This window comes from Nelumbo nucifera, chromosome 1, assembly GCF_055504915.1.
Source record: "Nelumbo nucifera cultivar China Antique chromosome 1, China Antique-T2T, whole genome shotgun sequence".
NCBI classification, from domain to species: domain Eukaryota; kingdom Viridiplantae; phylum Streptophyta; class Magnoliopsida; order Proteales; family Nelumbonaceae; genus Nelumbo; species Nelumbo nucifera.
In genome coordinates, this window is record NC_142649.1 from 49895631 (window position 1) to 49919249 (window position 23619).

General features: G+C 36.8%; 1 protein-coding gene across 6 annotated transcripts; it reads left to right on the plus strand.

Moving 5' to 3' along the window:
• Positions 1 to 1933: 1933 nt before the first annotated feature.
• On the plus strand, positions 1934 to 19081 carry LOC104587528 (P-loop containing nucleoside triphosphate hydrolases superfamily protein). Of its 6 annotated transcripts, XM_088896697.1 has the most exons (14): positions 1934 to 2084; positions 2199 to 2241; positions 11420 to 11469; positions 11595 to 11664; positions 11741 to 11887; positions 12500 to 12549; positions 12674 to 12743; positions 12820 to 12966; positions 14958 to 15139; positions 15294 to 15468; positions 15882 to 16090; positions 17578 to 17703; positions 17803 to 17906; positions 18769 to 19081. In XM_088896697.1, exons 1-14 carry the CDS (start codon positions 2039 to 2041, stop codon positions 18913 to 18915), a joined length of 1566 nt encoding a protein of 521 aa, XP_088752823.1. In that variant the 5' UTR covers positions 1934 to 2038; the 3' UTR covers positions 18916 to 19081. The 6 variants fall into 6 exon arrangements, with proteins under 6 accessions (XP_088752823.1, XP_088752825.1, XP_088752820.1 ...); XM_088896699.1 differs by lacking the exons at positions 1934 to 2084; positions 2199 to 2241 and adding an exon at positions 8740 to 8760; XM_088896694.1 differs by lacking the exons at positions 1934 to 2084; positions 2199 to 2241 and adding an exon at positions 10081 to 10331.
• The last annotated feature ends 4538 nt before the right edge of the window (positions 19082 to 23619 follow it).

The following is a 23619-nucleotide window of genomic DNA, read 5'->3' on the forward strand; positions in this document are numbered from 1 at the left end:
AGAAGGCATGTAGATCGGGTCAAAAAATCCATTGGATCGCATCCACCAAGCTATTGCCCCTATCCGAAACAATCACAACATCCTTATCATCATTTATTGCTGCTTTAAGATGTCCCATAAACCAAGTGCAATCCTCAAGGCACTCTGCGAGGACGATGGAAAATGCGACGGGGAACATTCCATTGTTGGCATCATTGCGGTGGCAGCTAGAAGCTTCTCTTGATATTTCCCATTTAAGTGCGCCCTGTCTACAAATAGTAGTGGCCGACACCCGTAGCGAAATCCATGGATAGATGCATGGATTGCTAAGAAGAGTCGCTTGAAATGACCATCTTCATTGATACTATAAGTGACATACGAACCTAGATTGGACTCGAGAATCTTCTCACAGAACCATGGAATATGTGAGTATGAGTCATCATTGCTGCCGTTGATTAGAACCTTTGCGACATCTTTCCCCCTCCAAGCCTATTGATACGTTAACTGCAATGCATAGTCATGTTTGATGACCTTCATGATGTCTGTTGCCCTGTATGATGGACTGTCTCGTATCTTCTCAACAAGAAGATTTCCTACAAACTTATTCGACCTAGGAAGAATTACAGAGGCCCACCTCCCAGTGCACTAGCTCGAATTTCCCACCGGCAGTTGTCTATATTGCATTGTGCATGAATGTGTGTCTTGTCGTTCCGTTTATATGTATATGAAAATCTATGGGCTATAGAGTATTTAGACAAGGCAATTGGAAATGCATCCGCGTCGTCGAACACTTGCCCAACTCCGGTTTTAAGACCAAGCCACATTGTTGCTGCCATGCTACCGCTGTCAGACATACCATTTGAGCCAACACGCGTATGCATTCTTTGGTCGTTATCGTTGGCGTCGAGTTCTCCATAATCATTCCAACAGTCCACGTCCCTCGTTGGTTCATTCAACAAGACTGTAATGTCCGAAGTTTTGGTGTTGAACCGGATAAGTGTCTGAATGTCATTTTGGTTTTGAAGTTTGAGGGTGTGTTTCTCCTCGCACTGGATCGTGTAATGTATCTTCGTGTCACATTGGTTGATCCCAAAACTACTACAAATGTCCAACACGAATGAATCAAATTCTGTGGTCTCGTCTGTAGTGATGCCAACTGATTCACTGTTGAAGCTGCAAATGCATAAGATTGAATTATTTGCCCCAGAGTCCATATGTGTTTGTGAACAGAAGACACACCTACAAAAAAAGATATAGATCATCAATCATAACTACTAGTGCAAATAGAAAATGGGGGGAGAAAATGTCTATAAGAAGAACGAACAGAATACTGTGTATTAGCCGAATGATAGGTGGACCGCCAACAACCTTGGTGGTGGGGGTTGGTGCTTATGAGATAACTGCTTCCGATGGGGGTGGGGTTTAAATAGGAGGATTAGGGGGCATTTCGAGCATTGTAGCATGATGCATGTCAATCGGTCAGTGGGTGACTTGTCGACAGACATCACCATAGGTTAGAGTATAGGCCAGACTTGTTTAGTGATTTACCCATGACTTGGCTGCCCATCCGGATCTCCTGCACACAGAAACTCTACCCACGTTAATCTATAACACACCACCTCCGTGCAATCGTACATTGGGAATATCTCCCCGTGTATAGTAAACGTGGACAAAGTTCTTGTGGGCAGGAGAAACTGAGTCCCTTCAAATGAGACCGGATATGCTCCTCACACCTAACGCCTCACAGGCGCCTCACACGCAATCCTAGCATACATTGGTAAGATCTCCCGTACTTGTTAATTATTATTCACGGGAGATGTTATCAATGCACGGTGGATGTGAGTCAGAATCTGTAAACTCGGATATGGATAAAGATCAGAACATGTAAATCCGGTCCATCAAAATCAGGTGAGTGAGCTAGAATAAGCAATTCTGTCAATTCAAAACTTAATGTAAGCCCGGAAATTCTGATAAAAACCACAATATAGACGGGTGCTCCGAATATCTCTTCTTCTATAAATAAAATCAATGACCAAAAAGAACAGAGAGAGAAGCAACCATGGGCGGTGGTGATAGAGAATCGTTTACTATTACTACTACTTCAGGTACCCGACTCTCTCTCTCTCTCTCCTGCCTCTGTTTCTCTTTGATTTGTATGAAAGCAAAACTAAGTGGTTTCTCACTTCTCAGCTAATCATCTCATCTCTGTATATTTGCAGAGGATTCGTCTTCTTCATCAGACGAGAGCAGCCAAACACAGAGGTATTTCTTTCTTTATTTGTCTATATAGGATTCATTTGCTTCGTGGGAATGGGGTCTGGAATTGGAATGGAATCCAATCGTTTTGCTTGGGTGGAATGAAATCCAATTCCTATTCTTGATGGAATGATCATTCCTCATTTGACCATTCCATCCCCCTTTGAGAATGAGAATTATATTTCAATTGATTCTGATTTCGAGTATGATTCCCATTATTTTTTTTCAAAAACATAAGAACTATCATTATTACCCACCCAGAATAGTTTGTACAGGATGGCGATATGCTTCCAGAATATTGGACAACTATATTATATTTACAAGCATTATATGCTAATTCATGAGCTAGCAGATTACTGTCTCTATTTATATGCTTTATACATATATTATCAAAAGACAACAAAAGATCCACCCCATAATCCTTCAGATGAGTCACGTTCCATACTTTGCCATCCTCCTTGCTTACTAAACTGTTAACAACCAAAAGAGTGTCAGAAAATAGGGTTGCCAGTGCGTTCTTCCACTCCAGAGTCCATGGATTGTAGCCCACCATTCTGCTTGGTAACTTGATGAAGCCCTGATCGTTCTACTTTCTGTCCATAGAATAGATTGATCGGAGGATGAAGTAACAACACCTGTACCTGCTTTTCCTGATGCTGGGTCAAAGGATCCATTCACATATATATATATATATATATATATATATATATATATATATATATATATATATATATATACAATTGCTGTTTTGGACATTCATTTAACTCAGTTGTGTGTTTTCTATCATCATTCCTCATTGTATATAAAAATGAATTACCTTTCACAACTAACTGATCTGGGCTTAAGATCTTTTAGTTATAGACTCTTGCATTTCGCATGTCCCATATTAGTTGAAATAGTATAAAGAATGTCCCCAATTTGATATGTAGTGGGCTTTAAGTTCGGAGTTCAATGTCCCCAATTTATTCCGAACCCAAGAAGACACAAATTGACTTAGAGGCAAAGCATCTACTGTTTCTGGATTTTCTTGTGACTTGAAAAAATAGATGTCTCCAATTTTCTTGTGACTTGTTGCATAGGGGACATACTTTGTTTCACTCTTGTAAGTGATGTAATTTATCCCTTGTTTTAATCCCCTTCCACCAAGCCTTTCACATGAAGACTTGAAATCTAAATGGGACTTTTGCTTTCCATATTAGGCTCCAGGACTCTTTGGGACCAGAAGAAGTTGGACACTTTTGTAACAGTACTTTGTAATCAGATTGGGCAGTATAAGAAGAGTTCTTAGATTGTTTTCACAACAGTGTGTCTGGGGCTACAGGAGATACGCGAGGGATCTGAAGGATATGTTGAATAGTTTTGGCTTCAACATATTGATGAAGTGAAATATTCCATATTCCATCGTCCTTAAGAAAATTTGTCACTTTTTTATCCCTTGTTTTAATCCCCTTCCACCAAGCCTTTCACATGAAGACTTGAAATCTAAATGGGACTTTTGCTTTCCATATTAGGCTCCAGGACTCTTTGGGACCAGAAGAAGTTGGACACTTTTGTAACAGTACTTTGTAATCAGATTGGGCAGTATAAGAAGAGTTCTTAGATTGTTTTCACAACAGTGTGTCTGGGGCTACAGGAGATACGCGAGGGATCTGAAGGATATGTTGAATAGTTTTGGCTTCAACATATTGATGAAGTGAAATATTCCATATTCCATCGTCCTTAAGAAAATTTGTCACTTTTTCATTCCCCGCCAATTCTGTTATTTGTGGTTTTAGTTTCGGGCAACCATCTGACAGGGATGGGATCCAAGGGTCTTCTTTGTTTATGAGAGTCTCATTTCGAATATGCCAAAACAAATTTTCCCTGAATTGATTCAATAGATCAACTGCAGATTTCCACCATTTTGAGTCATTTGTCTTCTTGTTTAGCATAAATATTGATTTATTTCTGATGTACTTCTTTCGAATGGCCTCTACCCATAGGCCCGATTGTTTAGTTAATAATCTCCAAACCTGTTTAGAAAATAATTCCTTATTGAATTCCTCAATCCTTCTAAAATCCAAACCTCCCTCTCTTTTTGTTTTACAGATTTGTTCCCATGAAATAGTATGCAAACTTCTCTTTTCAGAGGAACACTCCCACAAAAAATTCCTTTGGATCATTTCCATCTCTGTCACTATTTTCTTTTGTAGGATTCTTGTAGACATTAAATATACAGGCACTGCTTGTAAAATAGATTTGACCAGTGTTGTTCTCCCAGCTTGTGAAAATAGTTTTGATTTCCAGGCTACTAATCTGTCATTCAGTTTTCTATGATCTCCCAGTGGCTGTTGTTGGACCTACCCTGAAAGCATATCCTTGTACCCAAATATTTTTCTTGACTGTGCATTTGTCTCATTTGTAGGATATTGAGAATGATTTTTCTTTCCTTCTATGAATCCCTTTACTAAAATATATACTTTATTTAGCACAGTTAATTCTTTCTCCTGACCATTTTGCAAATACAGCCGATATTTCCTTTATCTTTCTTAATTGGGCAGGTTCATCCTTGCAGCAAATAACACAATCATCATCAAATAATAGGTGGGTTATTATAGGAGGACCATCTCTACTTAATTTTATTCCCCAGATCTGACCATTAACTTCAGCTTTATTTAGAAGGCATGATAAATCTTGCATTCTAATTATGAACAGGTACGGGGATAAGGGATCCCCCTGTCTTATTCCCTGTTCTAATGGAAAAAATTCCTTCATAACCCCATTTATCTTTATTGAAAATCTTGGGGTTTTTATGTAGTATCCAACCATCTTACACCATTTTTCTTCAAACCCATCTCTTTCATCATCTCCATAATGAAATCCATTCTGATCCTGTCATATGCACTTTATCTGTCTTTATGAGAATCCAAACCTTTTCCCTTTTCCCTTTTCCCTTTTTGTTTTTTTTTTTTTTCATTTTTGCTATAATTTCCTAAACCAGAACTATGTTGTCCGTACCTTGTCTACCTTTCACAAAAGCTGCTTGATTAGGTTCAATTATTTTCTCAAGAATATTTTTCATTCCATGGACCAAGGATGTAGACAAGGTTGGTTGAGTTTATTTCAGGAGGGAATTTTGTTATTTCAAAAAATTCCTAAACTATTTTACACACATCCTGTTTAATGGTGGGATAGAACTTTTGATAGAAGAATGGTGTAAACCCATTCAGACCTGGAGGTTAATGTGTCTTTGATGACTTTACAATTTGGTATATCTCCTCATTTGATGGAGAAATGAGTAATTGGACCGCTTCCTCTTGAGAGCTTTTTTTATTTATTAATCCCTGTAGGTCCAAATCCGAATTCCATTGGGAGTTACTGATATGACAAGCATGGCTTTTAAATGCCTTAGCTATCTCTTCTAAATTCATTACTTCTCCATTTTCTTTTTTTTTTTTTTTTAAATTGAAGAGAATATATTCTTCTATTGTAATTTGTGACTTGGTGGAAATATTTGGTGTTCCTATCACCCTCCCTTAGCCACACTTTTCTTGACTTGGTGGAAATATTGTAATTGGACCGCTTCCTCTTGAGAGCTTTTTTTATTTATTAATCCCTGTAGGTCCAAATCCGAATTCCATTGGGAGTTACTGATATGACAAGCATGGCTTTTAAATGCCTTAGCTATCTCTTCTAAATTCATTACTTCTCCATTTTCTTTTTTTTTTTAAATTGAAGAGAATATATTCTTCTATTGTAATTTGTGACTTGGTGGAAATATTTGATGTTCCTATCACCCTCCCTTAGCCACACTTTTCTTGACTTCAAATGCCACAAATGCTCTTCTCTGATTAGCCACTTGTCATACTCCTTCATAAGGCTTCCTCTTGTGTTCTACATCACACATTGGTTTTCTCCTTTCAGGTTGTTTGACTCTCCATCTATCTGTTTCAATCTTCCCTCAATTTTCCCAAAATTTTCTCTATTCCATTGATTTAGAGCCTGTTTACTTAGTTTATTTGGCAGGTTCAGTCTTAAGGTAGAAGACAATGAACAATGTCTTCTTTTGAAGGGTAGTTTTGACATTTTCAATAGATAACTGATGGGCGGTTAACGATAGGGACCAACTTGACACTTTTTGAAAGTTTAGGTACTACAATGACACTTTGAAAGTTTGGGTACTAACTTGGCACTACCCCCAAAGTTCAGGGTACTAAAATGGAATTTTCCCTTTTGGTTATTATGGTTTTGATTGTTGGTTTTTTAGTTCTTGTTTGTTTATTTATTTTTTTGGAAAATTCCACTTTTGGAGGTAGTGTCAAGTTAGTACCCAAACTTTCAAACATGCCACTACAGTACCCAAACTTTCAAAAAGTATCAAGTTGGTCCAAAACCGTTGACAGATGTTAAGTATCATGTAAAAGGACAAAAATTCCCATCACCTATCATCTAATTTTCTTATGATTGGTATCTGAAGTCTTTTTTTGGGGAAAAAGAGAACCTGGGCTTTGTTGTTGAGAACATCAACCGCAACACAGAAACGGTAGATCAATGGGGCCCTTTCATTATTTTGGTATGCAAGATATAACGGAGACTGTTTACCAAACAGAGGATGACTACAAATGCATACCAGTAGGTTGAAATATGTCATTTCCGATGCAATACATATCAAAGACATAGCTTTTATATTTTCATATGTTTTCATGCACACAAACGATAGAACAAAAGACACTCAATTTCTAACAAAGAGAGTAGCATAGAAGGTATCTTGAAATGTGAGACTTGCTCAATAATGATGGTCAAATGACACAAATTATACAACCATTTTAAGAGCTTTCTCATTTTCTATTATCAAACACCAACTGCGTCTTAATCATCGTCCCCTCCAGAGTCTAGAACACTCTGAAGCCTTTGGATCGTCACTTTGGTTTGCTTTGCTGTTTGATTGTTAATTGTTCTAGTAATGATATAAGCCTTTGTTCAGACACCTCAACTCATTTGAGGAGCTCTCAGTAGAACATCCTCAACTCCACGTGCCTTCTTAAGCTTCACCAAAGCAATCCGAGCAAGCCTTTCTTCCTGTGCTTTCTACTGCTTCGAGTTCTGCTAAGGCTCGACCAATTCTGAAGGAGTACAAATGTAAATATGTACAATATATATTAATATATAAATATATTATATATTATATGTTACATATTATATATTATATATTTGTATATAATGATAAAAAGTTTGGTTAATTCGGTTAACCGAAATTCTAATTCTAAAAACCAAAACCGAAAACCGAATTAACCGAACCAATTTAATCAAAAACCGAAAAAACCGAAACCAAAATTTTTGGTTCGGTTTTTTGGTTTTAAACGAATAATGCTCACCCCTATAACGTAGTTATAAAAAGGAGGTTTTTGAAAAGTTTAGGGAGGTATTTGTCAAATTGAAACTAAAAGAGAGGCTTTTATTATTGTAAGAAACTTCAAGGGAGGTTTTTGTATTTTACTAAAAAAATTTGGTGAGTTTAAGACAATAGTGAAAAATCATGGTGAGTTTTAGAAAAATTCTCTTTTCTTTTTTTTTTAGCTCGTGACTCGTGAGTCGTGAATTAGTTTTCATTCGTATCGAATAAACGAACACATATGCGTTGAAACATGAATTAGTTTTGATTCATTGCTTCCCCATTTTCATTTTTTTAAAAATTGAAGAGAATATATTCTTCTATTGTAATTTGTGACTTGGTGGAAATATTTGGTGTTCCTATCACCCTCCCTTAGCCACACTTTTCTTGACTTCAAATGCCATAACTTCTCTTCTTTGATTAACCACTTGTCATACTCCTTCATAAGGCTTCCTCTTGTGTTCTGCATCACACATTGGTTTTCTCCTTTTAGGTTGTTTGACTCTCCCTCTATCTGTTTCAATCTTTCCTCAATTTTCCCAAAATTTTCTCTATTCCATTGATTTAGAGTCAGTTTTACATGATTTTAGTTTATTTGGCAGGTTTAGTCTCAAGGTAGAAGACAATGAACAATATCTTCTTTTGAAGAGTAGTTTTGACATTTTCAATAGATAACTGACGGTCGGTTAATGGTAGGGACCAACTTGACACTTTTTGGAAGTTTAGGTACTGCAATGACATGTTTGAAAGTTTGGGTACTAACTTGACACTACCCCCAAAGTTTAGGGTACTGAAGTGGAATTTTCCCTTTTGGTTATTATGGTTTCGATTGCTGTTTTTTCTGTTCCTATTTGTTTATTTATTTTTTGGGGAATATTCCACTTTTGGGGCTAGTGTCAAGTTAGTATCCGAACTTTCAAACATGCCACTACAGTACCCAAACTTTCAAAAAGTGTCAAGTTGGTCCAAAACCGTTAACAGATGTTAAGTATCATATAAAAGGACAAAAATGCCCATCATCTATCATCTAATTTTCTTATGATTGGTATCTGATCTCTTTTTTTTGGGGAAAAAGAGAACCTGGGCTTTGTTGTTGAGAACATTAACCGCAGCACAGAAACGACGGATCGATGGGGGCCCTTTCATTTAATGAAGTATGTGGTTTACTATTATTTTGGTATGCAAGATATAACAGAGATTGTTTACCAAACAGAGGATGACTACAAATGCATACCAGTAGGCCGAAGTATGTGGTTTAATATCTTCAACTCCACGTCCCTTCTCAGGCTTCACCAAAGCAATCTGAGCCAACCTTTCTTCCTGTGCTTTCTACTGCTTCAAGTTTTGCTAAGGCTCGATCAGTTCTAAAGGAGTACAAATGTAAATATGTACAATACAAATACAAACAAAATAATACAAAATACAAGGTTTTTCCGTCTATGTATTTGTATTTGTACTCTTTCTAAACTAAGCCTAATTTTCAGTGCCATGTTGTGCCATTAACTCTTGCATTCTTCTTTGTCTGTTAGCTTCCAATTCGGGATCAGCCATTACTTTTTCCTTCCTTCTCCATCCCCGGATATTCTCTTAGCAAGTTGAAACAATCAGAGAGATATTACTCACACAATGTTTAAGCTGAGTTGATGGAGTTTAGGGATGAGAGATTGAGATCAATGGAGGTTTAGTAAAATTGTATGTAAAATAATTTATACAAGGGCAGAATGGGTATTTGGAAAATTTGATACATCAGTCTTAACGTAGTAATAAAAAGGAGGTTTTTGAAAAGTTCAGGGGAGGTATTTGTCAAATTGAAACTAAAAGAAAGGTTTTTATTATTGTAAGAAATTTCAAGGGAGGTTTTTGTATTTTACTAAAAAATTATGGTGAGTTTAAGACAATAGTGAAAAATCATGGTGAGTTTTAGAAAAAGGGTAAACTTCTTAAACTATCCTTATGGTTTAGCTAATTGACTAAGTGTACCCTTACTGTTTGAAAATTGACTAACGCTACCCCTACTGTTTCTAACAATTGACTAACTCTACCCTTACCGTTAAATTCTGTTAACATTCTGTCAAAACTCATTCGCACGTGATATATATATTTTTTAAAACCCAATTTTACCCTTCACCTCTCTCCCCCTCTTTCTCTCTCCCTTTCTTTTTCACCAATAATACGAGGATTCTCAGAGGAGACAATGGCTGAGGAGATAGACCTGTCCAGTTGCGGCGGTTCTGGAGAAGAGAACAAGAGGGGCGCCATTGTTCAGTGGGAATAAGCTACCGTGAGGTCTGGCCAACGTCAGTTGCTGCTGTAATGACAGTGATGTCGAAGAGAACAGAGAAGACAAAATGAACCAACAGTGATTTGGATTTAGCACCTGAAGCGGACACGGGGTAAGCCAAAGCTAAACCATAAGGTTTACAGGGTTCTGATAGCACTCTGATTTTACAACCGTCTTTATACCATTATTTTGGTTAACTAAAAATTTAATGCTCACAGTGCCCTGTTCTGATCGGCTCTCACATGAACCATCCCCAAATCCTTCCACGAGTTGCTCTTCTTCAAGTACAACTTCAGATGGTTTCATGAAGCTTCAAGTGAGTAGAGTTCGTTGTTCACAACAGCAACAAGGGGTGGAGATCGCGATGTCGAAACAAGGGCATCATTCAAAATATCTGGAACTAGCTCCCATGCGTTCCTATCTGCATCATAGAACTCACCGTAGGTGAGATAAACTCCTCTTTCGTTTTGCCCTCTGATCACGTAGAACTTGTTGTCCATGTAACACCCTGAACACATTTTCCTCCATTGATGCATCCTTGGAAGCAGAACCCATGATTCTTCTTGAATCATTCGATCTCCTCCGTGAGAAGCTTGATTTTCTCATCGTTCTCTCCCTTACCGTGCAGCAACCCAGACTTTTCCTGCTCCAAAACTTCAATCCTCTTCAACTCAGAAACAATGCCACCACCAACTTAGTTGGTCTGTATCTGACCAGAGATCTCAGACCTTCAAAGTGGCATGAATTTGATACAACAGATCTCAAACTTAGACTCATGCTGCACATCGCAACAGATACAATCCAGATCTCAACCTCCGCTCTAGAGATCCGACTCATGCTGTACATCGCTGGAAATCTCAGACTCAAAACTTATTTGGCCGATCTACACATTGCAAAGACTCATGCCACTCTAGATCTCAGACTCAAACTCATCTATGCAAACTCCGGCCAGTTCAATATTTAACATTCAAAAGAGGGGAGAAGAGGTTAGGGAAGGAGTTTTTCTTTTGACTTAAAGGTGGACATTTCATCCTTTTCATTCTTCCTCTGGGCGACGACACAACATCTGAAGTCTGATCTCTTTATCTTCTTCCTGGGTGACAGTGGTGGCACTGCCCTGTAACTCCACCCGCTGCTCTGTAATTCCACCCAGCAGCAACAACATCTGAGCTCCGAAGGGTAGTTTAGGCATTTTGCATTGTTTTTGATGGAGGTTAACGGTAAGAATAGAATTAGTCAATTGGCAGAAACAATAAGGGTAGCATTAATCAATTTACAAACACTAAGGGTACACTTAGTCAATTAGCTAAACCATAAGGGTAGTTTAAGAAATTTACCCTTAGAAAAATTCCCTTTTCTTTTTTTTTTTTTAACTCGTGACTCGTGAGTTGAGAATTAGTTTTGATCCTTATCGAATAAACGAACACGTATGCGTTGAAAGGTGTATGGGAAGGTTCCCACTAGAGAAAAAGAGTGAATGGCATTGAAATAATACTTCTGGTTTCATCTTCGCTCTTTTCTTTCTGTTTCAGCAAGAAGGTGAAGGTGGAGAAGCGTCAAGAAGCAAGTATCATGGGCGGTGGTAAGTCCGCTTTTGTTGATCTCCGTTTATGTACAGATACACTCGATCTACTTCACTTTCTTCTTCCTTCTCCCTCCGTATTTGAACTTTTGATGAAGAAATCAGTACCCATGTTGAATTTGCAGAGAAAGAAAGATCAGAGGATTCCACCTCAGAAGCCCCATCGTCATCCTCAGAATCCAGCGATTTTGACAGGTTACATTGATGGGATGGTTTTATCTTTTCATTCTGTAAGTATCTCATGGAGTTTGAATTGGGTTTGTTTTGGCAGTTCGAGTTTGGAGAGTTACTCTACCTCCCTTCATAAGAATTTCCTTATCAAGAGGAAAGATAAAGTTTATGACGAAGTTGTAGAAGGCTACTTTTGTATGCCAAGGCGAACCGAAGGCCTGGAAGAAGCAAAGAGTAAAATACGAAGGTAGTTCATGGTTTTGCTCTGCTTCTTTCATTCATGGAAAATTGAGTCGATTTTGATGATTTAAGCTTTCTGTATTTTATGATTTTAGTAGATGTGAACATACGTAACTAAATTGTTACTTTGGATTTATGGATATTTCGAACAAGTTTTCTTGTTAGTAGATGTGTACATACATAACTAAATTGTTACTTTGGATTTATGGATATTTCGAACAAGTTTTCTTGTTGAGTTGCTAATATCTGTAATATAATATCTTTTGCCCTGAACTACTACTACTATAAAAGACTGAATGGTCAAGATTATCCAATCAACTTTTGGTTTAGGAGTTCGAGTGTTTCAATGGATTGGGTTCCTTATTTGGAAGACCATTTCCTATCTTCCTATTCAGCTTTGAATCTTCTTACTGATCATTATTTTGAATTATATGTAATTGATGGGTTTTCTTTAAATTTGGATACTATGAGAATTGCAAAAAATTATGTTGTGTCATAATGATTTAACATTGGAAGTGCAGTGTTAATATGTTGGATGACATCTCTTCTGTTCATGTCCATCCCCTGTATGTTGAAGAATACTTCTGGTTTCATCTTCTCTCTTTTCTTTCTGTTTCAGCGAGAAGGTGAAGGTGGAGAAGCGTCAAGAAGCAAGTATCATGGGCGGTGGTAAGTCGCTTTTGTTGATCTCTGTTTATGTACAGATACACTTGATCTACTTCACTTTCTTTTTCCTTCTCCCTCCATATTTGAACTTTTGATGAAGAAATCAGTACCCATGTTGAATTTGCAGAGAAAGAAAGATCAGAGGATTCCACCTCAGAAGCCCCATCGTCATCCTCAGAATCCAGCGATTTTGACAGGTTACATTGATGGGATGGTTTTATCTTTTCATTCTGTAAGTATCTCATGGAGTTTGAATTGGGTTTGTTTTGGCAGTTCGAGTTTGGAGAGTTACTCTACCTCCCTTCATAAGAATTTCCTTATCAAGAGGAAAGATAAAGTTTATAACGAAGTTGTAGAAGGCTACTTTTGTATGCCAAGGCGAACCGAAGGCCTGGAAGAAGCAAAGAGTAAAATACGAAGGTAGTTCATGGTTTTGCTCTGCTTCTTTCATTCATGGAAAATTGAGTCGATTTTGATGATTTAAGCTTTCTGTATTTTATGATTTTAGTAGATGTGAACATACGTAACTAAATTGTTACTTTGGATTTATGGATATTTCGAACAAGTTTTCTTGTTAGTAGATGTGTACATATGTAACTAAATTGTTACTTTGGATTTATGGATATTTCGAACAGGTTTTCTTGTTAAGTTGCTAATATCTGTAATATAATATCTTTGCCCTGAACTACTACTACTATAAAAGACCGAATGGTCAAGATTATCCAGTCAACTTTTGGTTTAGGAGTTCGAGTGTTTCAATGGATTGGGTTCCTTATTTGGAAGACCATTTCCTATCTTCCTATTCAGCTTTGAATATTCTTCTTACTGATCATTATTTTGAATTATATGTAATTGATGGGTTATCTTTAAATTTGGATACTATGAGAATTGCAAAAAATTATGTTGTGTCATAATGATTTAACATTGGAAATGCAGTGTTAATATGTTGGATGATATCTCCTCTGTTCATGTCCATCCCCTGTATGTTGAAGAATAATAGTGGCATACTCATTTATTTCATGGGCCTTTTTTGTCTTCAAATTTACTACAAGTTACAAGGAGATTTCCTTCTCATTGTTTGCATTTGTGTTATCTGCATATTACAAAGAAATTTCAGGATGCCTATGCAATTTTTAATTAGTTATGTGTTGTGGTCATGTGATGCCATAATATTAGGACTTTTTTACATTGCTACAAGTGTATTAGGACATGATAGCATTGTAAGGCATTACTTTATTCCATCATAATGCCTTTATGATGGTTAACCTAATCCAAGCTTCAGGTTTACTTGTTAACAGAAATTTAATAAGTGGCAGACCTGTAACTTAACTTCTAGAAACATGTATACAAGTTTTTTTTTTTCTTTTTCTTTGGTTTGTCTGTGTGTGTATATGAGTGTAAGGCATGTTCCATGCATGTGTGCAAGATAAAAGCATAAAAAGCTAAAAATACATTAATATTTTGAAATTTCTTTACTGTTCTTTAAATATCTTCACATTATATGATATAATACAATTAAAATGTTCTGATTTAAATCTTATGGATTGGATTTGAAGGCTAGGCTAGTAGAAGTATTACATAGTAAAGATGTTGGTCAATTTAGTAGTTTTAATTTCTTTCTACTTCCTTGTTTCTAGAATCTTGGAGTATTCCTGTTTTACTTTTATTAAATTTTAGTACTAATTTAAGTTTAAGAAGGAGCAATCTTTGTAAAAAGTTAAATTTAGGACCAAATATAGTCTTAAGCTATTTTAACAATTAAAATGAAAATTTAGGCCTTTAAATAATTTTTAGGCAGATATACATGCGGGACAAAAGTTTTGGCCAGTAAACTACAAACTGTAAAGGTTTAGTGCTTTTGTGCTATGACATTTGGTTTCTGGCATCATGATTTTGGTGGTTGATTCTATCCATCTCTTGTTGAAGAGAGGTCCCATTGCTGATTATTATTGGTTGAAAGGGGGTTATATCTTTTACCTTCTTTTAATCATCAATTTTATGGCTACCTTCCTTATCATATGTTAATAAAATCTCTGCTCAGAATTTTTATTTTTCTTCCAAATTATCTTCTCTTCTTTGACTAGCATCTATTTGGCCTGTCATCTATTAACTCTGATCCTAAAGTTATGCTACTAGCCCATACTGTGCCTATTAACTTGTGAATGACAGAACTAGTTGCTTATTTCTATATGTTCTAAAATTAGCCATGATCTACTTGAACTATTTAGTGTTAATGACTTGTGAATGTTTAGAATTGATGCTGTTAGATACCCTGCTGTCTAATAAATTGCCTACTTCAAGATGGAAAACAGTACTTGTGGTAGCAATCTATGAAATAAATTGTTTTTTAGATTATTAAAAATTTGAAATTGAAATTTCATGGACTTCATGTTGTGTTTTAATTTATACAGTTATACTCCTGGCTTGTGGATTGAAGAGGTAGGTGGTATGAAGATTAGTGATTATGAATTACCAAAGACAACAACACTCCTATTGGTTGGTCCTGGAGGATCTGGGAAAAGCAGTCTTGTAAATAGAATTTCAAAGGTCTTTGAAAATGACAAATTTGCACCATTAAGAGCCCAGATATCATGTGAGTATCATTGTACTTTACATGCCAATTTTAAACAAGATTTATTTTGAGTTTGAAGAACACATTTCCCCTGACATTTAACTTGTACGAGTGATTCTATAGATGTTCTAAAACTTCTTTCAACTTGGAATATTCACTGGTTATCCTTGTACAGATAATTCACCTGTTGGAGAGGGGACCTACTTTCTCCAAGAATATATGATTCCAAGAGGTTCTACTTCCTTTTGTCTGTATGACACACGCAGTTTGTCGGAAAACTCATCTGAGAACTTTGAAATGATAAAGAATTTGATGACAAAAGGTGTTCGGCATGGAGAACTGGTTACCAGGTCTTATAAATTATCTCCATAAAGGGTTTTTTATGTAAATGAAATGAGCTATTATATAATGGCTGAAGTGGCTGAACCGAACAGCTTATTCCTTTGTTTTTTAGTGGATAATATAGTCATATAGTAAAATCTCTAAGGTTATAGTTATGAACCCAACATTCCATTCATCCATTAAGGAGCTCAAAACCTAATTGCTTATTGACTAAAAGACAAAGCAATAACTGTGTCAGCTTAAAACCTAATGGCTTATTGAATAAAGACAAAGCAATAACTGTGTCATCTTAAAACCTAATGGCTTATTGACTAAAATACAAAGCAATAACTGCGTCAGTTGAGTCACTTCAGCTATTAGCAGATGGACCCCAAGTATTTCTTGATATTGAACTCTATTATTTATACTGTTTTTGAAACAGGTGTTTTGATGATTCAAGTGTGAGAAAGAGTATGATGTGTAAAGCACAGCAGATTGGGTGCTACTCCAGTGTGGTGAGGAGGGTTGACTTTGTTATATTTGTTGTCAATGCATTATCAGTTCTACAATCTACAGGAAATGATCATGACCATAAAAGTTACAAGGACATCCTTGCTAATTCTTTCAGCTGCCCATACCTCTCGTTCAAAGGTCTTAGCTTCTGCACATGTTAAAATTTTGATTTTGTTCTGTTTCCTTCCTAAATTAATATAGTCTCTATTATATTAAGACTTTCCATGTATTTCATACTGATTGAAAAAATTGGTGGATTATTCATCTTATTGTCAATCTGCTATATATTTATTGTGTCTTTATTATTTGAACTATTTCTTGTTTCTTTTACATTACATTTTGGGTTAAGGTCTCTAAACCCATCATGTTCAATTTGTATTAATGTCAGACTTTATGGATTCAAATACCCCTCCAGTGGTAGTACTTGATCTTATATTGGTCTTGCATAAGATCTTTTCCTAAAAACTGAAATTTGATCACTGGAGATTGATGACTGAAAGATTTAGATTTGATAAGATGAAACAGAGGTCTCCTTTAGTCCTTTTATGTAATGGAACATCAAATTTGACTGGAATAATTGGGTGTAAGACTTCTTTATGTTAAAGGTTGCCAATAAGATTTTTATTCTCAATATCAGATTCACTTTTGATTGGTTGTGGTAATAATATCGTTTACATGCACCAATACGTGTTGCTGAAATCCCTATTTCTTACTGTACCTAAGCCTTTATCTCTGCCACTGACATAGTTGAACTTAAAATCCATCCTTTTTGGGTTGCTACTTTTCACAGGCCCAAAAAAATCATAATTCTCTTCGTAATTCATGTTCATTTCGTGAAAAGAAATCTATAGCCTAGGCAGCTACACAATTACTTGTTTCTACGATGTTTCTAGTGACTGTCACTGTCTAGTTCAGTGATTGGTCAGTTGGTTCCGTTTTTGCTTGGTTTTTGTGTAATTTGATTAATAGGTTAATTAGTTCCATTCTTCATCTTAAAATGTATAATTTCATAGAACTAGGATAATAATTGTACTATATGTTATATTCATCTGATAAAAGTATCAGAAATTAAAATTTAAAAATATTGAACTGATGTAGAATAAGAGCATAAGGGGGTCATTGCTTGGTGTAATGGTAAAATGGGTTGATAAGAATGAGACTGTGGATTTGAGTCTAAGAGTGGCCACTTAATTCTAAAAATGTTGGAGGTTATGATTGTATCCAGTCCATGTACAATACCCAAGATCCTATATAGCTGGGACAAACTCCAAGTTCTTGACAACCTAGAGGTCCTTATGTTATTAGGCCATTGCCTAAGTGCCTAGGTGATCAGACGTGTCTATTACACTACTAAAAGAAGAAAAGGGAATTTGACTACTGTGGTAATAGGAGTTTGGGATGTAAACTTGTTTGCATACCACATTTCTTTTGGATATTTGCCAATGTCTCTTGTCGTTTATGAATGTAAATTTTGTAGCCATGTGGCATTATTCAAAGTCAATTTTGATAGTCCTGCCATGTATATTTTTTCTTAGTTTATTTTTTCACTCTTTACTCGTTTATTATTGTTTAGTCTATATATAACTAATTCATGATTCTAGTAATTAATTCACCTCATGTTGCAGATGACAAGCCTGTTGTTGTCGTCACACATGGTGATTTACTTACGATTTATCAACGTGCTCTTGTTCGCATCAAGTTGGGAGAGTTGCTGGGTATTCCCCCAGATAAACAAATCTTTGACATCCCAGGTGCTTCATCTGAATTTATTAAATCTTTTTGTGGCTGGAATGTTAACATGTAAACTGTGAAAATCTAGATAAGTTTAACACTTCAAATCTCAAATGCAGGGAACTGTGACCCTGCCACCGAATTGGCAATAGTGGAAATGTTGCGTTATTCCCTTGAGCATGCTGACAGAAATCTTCCTTGTAAAAGATGGGTTGTAGATAAGGTTCGATCTTTTTTCTTACACCCTAGTTTGCTACCCTTTTGATTAACTTGAGGGCACATTGAGTTGCTAGAGGAAGCCTTGTTCTAGGTTTTAGGTTGACCTTTTTTCCCCCATTTTAAGATAACATTTTAACTTTGCAGACTTATTGGATTCTTATGATACTTTGTCAATTTCAAAGATCTCCAAAGATAGATTTAATAAATTTATCTAGTTTTTATTATTATTTCTGTTATTGTGTTTTTAATTTTGATAAAAATGCATTCATGAGCAGTGAATTAATAATGGCTTTCTTATACTCTCTTGATTAGTTTCTTTTGGAGGGAAGGAGCAAACTAAAATCATGGAATTAACATGGCTTTTTATACTCTCTTGATTAGTTGTAAAGTGGAATAATGATCACCATTACACAAGCAGAAGGAAAACTACTTAGACCAATATAATGGAAAGCTTGCTTATGTAAATTTTGACTTGCTCTTGAATTTCATGCTGAACCAAGATGTTTTAACTCTAGGATTCCCTCAAGTAGATGAAAGGATCACATAGTGATAAAAATGTAAAACGCGCATATGATTCCATTTTAAGGAGAAAGGTACCATCTGTTGGGTCTTCGTATTGTTTTGCATTATTTGAAAATGTGTAATTCCATGCATTCAATTGTCTCCTTTTCTCTGACCACATGATTTTTCTTATTAAAATTTGGATGTCTGCACTTACTCAACCAGGAATTTCAGGTTAGTGAATCTTGAAAATTTTGGGAAACTTCATTGATAGTCTTCCATTCAATAGTTCTGCTAAATATGCATATAACTTATATAACACATTGGATTTAGAAGCTATGCTAACATTTTTGTACGGCATACAGGTTTTGAGAATGTTGCTAGTGATGTGTCTGGCTTGTCTTTTGTTGTTGTCATTATGGAACACTGCTCCTAGCTTGAGAACCTGCAAGAATTACATCTTCACAGAAGATATCCATATTGATTGGTATTCTATCCGACACATATGGTGAGGTTGAGACGGATGTTTTTCTGTATGTGTTCTGTCTTAAAATGTGCAGAGGCAAGAACTCTTTTATTCATGTAAATATCATGTAGTCTGGATCTGGAATCTGTTTAATAACCAAAGAATTATATCTTCAAGTGACATTATTTAATCGAATATGTTATAAATTGTAAGACCGGCATTACCTCTGATGCAACTAACCGTTCCCAAGAGCCTGTATCAATCTCACCCCTTCAATAGGCTTTAGCTCTAATCAAGAATGAATTTGATTGGACGACTCGTGACTATTTGATTCCGAGTATTGAAAAAAATCCTTCTATGGCCAGTCTAATAATGTTTTAAAAACCGACCCGGAGGCCGAACCATTATTGCCTCTGTGTTGCAGGTTACCGGTGCGACTAGCTTGGTCGAATGGTTCAGACCGTGCCATGTTATCGTGTGTGTGTATATATATATATATATATATATATATATATATATATATATATATTTGTGTATATATGTATATGCTTGTGTATAAATATATATTTTAGTAATAAATAATGTATAAATATGTTTTAGATATGTTATATGCATTATTTTTTATTTAATTTAATTTATTTTTTTAATATTTTATAGAAAATATTGAAAATTGCAATTTGAGGCCAAAAAGGTTTTTTTTTTTTTTGCGAAAATAGTGGGAAAGGCACTTGTGGTGCCTTGGGACGCATACATATTGAAAAGTTACCCAAAATTTATGGCCTCTAAAAATTTGCATGCATTGAGTGTGTAACCCGTGACCTGGTCACCGGGTCGAATGGGTCAACATTCAAACAGGTTGGGTTGAACAGTTTTTGACTAAGTCAATTTGTTTGACCATCTAACAGGTCTTGACTGAACCGGACCTGAAATCTTAGCTAGGTGATGATTCAAACGGTTTGATCAACTGGGTCAATAGTGGGTTGAAAATTGCAAGGCTCAGTTTGTTTGCAGTGCAAGGTCTAAATGCATGCCAAGTAGGCTGTGTAAATTCTGATTTATTTTTTCTTCATATTTGATTTTGTTTTATTTGTTTGTGGGAAGTAAAATAATCTTGCATGTCTCCATCTTGTATGAAAGAGAATGGAGGTTGGACAGTCATTTGCTCCGGAGGTAATATGGAAGATGACATGGTTTCCACTTTATATGAGAAAGATGATTTAAGGGGAAGGTGGTGCAAAATTTGCAGCACCAGTTTTTGGGATGGAAAACTAAACCAGGTGCAAAGTTAATGTCTTGTTCGGATTTGCACCGCAAACAAAGGAAACGTAAATTTCATTTCTATTTTCAACATTTGGAATGCATAAACCAAATGCAATGCACAATTCATGGTTTTCAGGCTTCTATCCACTTGCTCAATTGTTAACTTATAACTCAGAATTGTTGAACCTTAACACAAAGAAACGATTCAACATTTGACTCATTGAATTTTGAACACACCAGTTGATCAAATTCAAGGCACCAATTTGCACAATTTTCATTTTGACTGCTACGTTTTTTGGGGTAAGGATTTTGTTTTTTTGTTTTTGTTTTTGTTTTTTATTTTTTTATTTTTTTTGGGGGGGGGGGGGGTAAGGAAGCTTGGGATTCTATTATTGCCCAAATTTGTTATTTGGTTCATGGTAAGCTGAGCATGACTTAGGGGGTGTTTTCCAACCTGATATTTTCTGTTTTACTTGTTTTCAAGAAATGCCACATCAGAAAAAAAAACAAGAATTTTAGTTTAATTCAGAAAAATTATTTCTGAACCCAGAAGAAAAAAAAGTTTCACTTGACAAGGCTGACATAAACAATTATTTGCTGTAAGGTTATTATACACCAGTTCACAAGTTTTTTGGCAACCCAACCAAACAGAAGTTAAAATGCTTACATTGAATTAATGTAAGCTTACGTGGCAGTGAGAAGTGAAAATTTATTTTCTCAGTCCTTTTACTTGTGCTTGGTTGTTGAGACCAATTATCCTACAGAATCTGCTTTTCAGTGTTTGGTTGCCGAGAAAATTTTGCATAATGGTTGGATTCATTCTATATTAATGAATGATCCATGTAAACTCCATTTTGACAATACAGTACTTATTTTTGGGATGATATGGCTTAATAGTATTTGAACATGCCACCTGTCATGCTGACATGGCACAATTAAAACTCCTATATATTAAGGATATATATAGCTTATCTGTAGTAATTCCATCAAACACAAATATCATAAGTTGGTTCCCTAGGTTCATAAGGTACCCCCCCCCCCTCCTAAGGCCAAAGCTGCCATTTGTTAAAGAAAATCAGGACCCACCAACAAGGCAGCAAACAGGTTCCACTCTAAACAATAGGAATACAATCAGCAAAATCAAATGATTCCAACTGTACGTATAAGGTCAGATTTATATTTGGATAAGTTAGATTACTGCTCCTAGAGGACCTTCTCTCTGCTGAACTATTGAGAATAAACTTGGGTTTCCTATATGAATTGTTCCTTCCACTAAACATTGCCCCAATAACTGTATCAAAAAAGTAGAAATGGGGAAACTTGTATAGGTTTCCCTACCTTTTCCTTCTTTTCCTTACTTTTTCACTTCAAACCAAACACAGTCTTAGGGAAAACAAATTTGCATGAATCAGAACAAAATACAAACAAAAGAGGAAAGGGGTAGGAATAATATCAATCAAGGCCATAGAATTTCAGAAGGTTTAGCCCCCTGTAACTTCCATCTTAGGAAATCCAAAATACATGGTAGAATCTACAAAGATTATCCTATTCCACTCACCGCTCTTCTGGTCTTCTTCACCAACATCTTGTGAACAAGGCCATGACAAATAGAACTGGCAAAATAACATCGAAGATCCTCGAAGGCTCGTACATCCGAAGATCCTTGAAGGCTCGAACATGGTAAATGACAAGGATTTTTTGTTTTTAAATAACATTTGATGAGGGGCATTTTGGTCACCCCACGCAACTACTGACATATGGACGCTCCTGGCAACACAGCATCCAACTCAACAAGACAGCTCGAAAAACCAACACATGGCAACCGACATTAGGTGTGCAGCCGAGCTAGGGCGAGCTCGGTCCGCCAACAACACCAGCTCAGCCAAAACCGTTTTGAATACCACACCCTCATGAACAATGTTACCGCGACCATAGAAATAGCTCGCCGAACTGCTCGCCACAAGATCCGCGGGCGACCTATAACCGTTGTGCGAATCTAGCAACTAACGGTCCAGCACACCCCAAACTATGGAAATAGCTCTGCAGAAGACTCAGAGACGTTTCCTGATGGCACCTAAACCTCAGATAGATATAAAAGACCCCAGGATCACTTTGAAAGGTATGCGTACAGAAGGTCTTGAACTCTCTCACATATTCTCATTGGAATCCCCTTACTAACTTAAGCATTGGAGTGCCTTCCTAGGTAAAACCTACCCAGGCACTCTAACTCTTCCCCTTTTGTAGTCATTCTCAGCTCGGACTTACAGTTACCAGCTAAACAGTATAGCTCGGCATTGCCAGATTAGAACTTGGTTCAGGCCCAGTCACTGGCACGAGGGAGTGAGTAGATAGTGCATCATCAGTTGGCTCCTTCTGTGGGAAACGCAACGAAAAGCTAGTGTTCCCTTTCTTTCATTTCTTCTTTGAAAAAACCACTCTTGATGGCATCCTCAAACAATCCTTCTGCCAACAATCACGTCAACGACCAAGTCCCAACTATCACGATAGGCTAAATCGATGCCTTTGCCACTAGCCGGCGTACATGACAATGCGAACATGCCACCCCCACCTCCAGTTGTGGATCCTATGGTACCCCCGACAACAGTAGATGTGCAATGGTTCAACGACTTAGTACGGTGTGTGCACACCATGACTGAGTAGATTCGGTCATGGTGTGCACACCATGACTGAATCAAGAAACCCCGTTAGCACTTGAGATTCTTAAAGCACCACGTTCGAAGAACTTCCGAGCACCAACTTTGGAATCCTACAGAGGATGATATGCAAGGGGTACAGTACCCCCATGACGACACGTTAGTAGTAAAGCTACTAAATGACTTTAGAGTAAAGTGAATTTTAGTGGACTCAGACAACTCGGAAGATATCCTATTCGCAGAAGCTTTCTAGAGAATGGAACTTAGTAAAGCCAACCTGCAACCCGCTAACACACCACTGGTGGGATTCAGCGGTGAGGTAGTTTGCCCAATTGGCAAAGTAAGAGTGCCGGTTGAGGCAAGCTCGCCACCCCACACAGCGTGCTTCGAACATGATTTCCTGGTGGGACGACCAATCTTGCATGCGCTGTGAGCTGTGGTCTCCACATACCACCTCGCGCTGAAATCCCTAACGGACATAGGGATAGGAGTACTATGGGGAGACCAGCTGGAGTCCAGGAAGTGTTATGTAGCATCACTGAAAGCCAAGGGCAAGATGACAGTTGATATTCGACCTAGAACCACCACTAGAAAACACTGAAGAAAGAGCTCACCCCACTGAAGAAACTGTTGCAGTACAAGTCTCCAGAGGTGAACTTGAGAAAACGGTCCAGATTGGAGCTCGCCTGAAAGAACCTTTGTGATCTGAAATGGTAAGCTTCTTAATAAATAATTTAGATATTTTCACTTGGTTAGCAGCTGAAATGCCTGGTATAGACCCTAGTTTGATAACTCATAAACTTAACGTTGACCCTATAGTTAGACCCGTCCGGTAG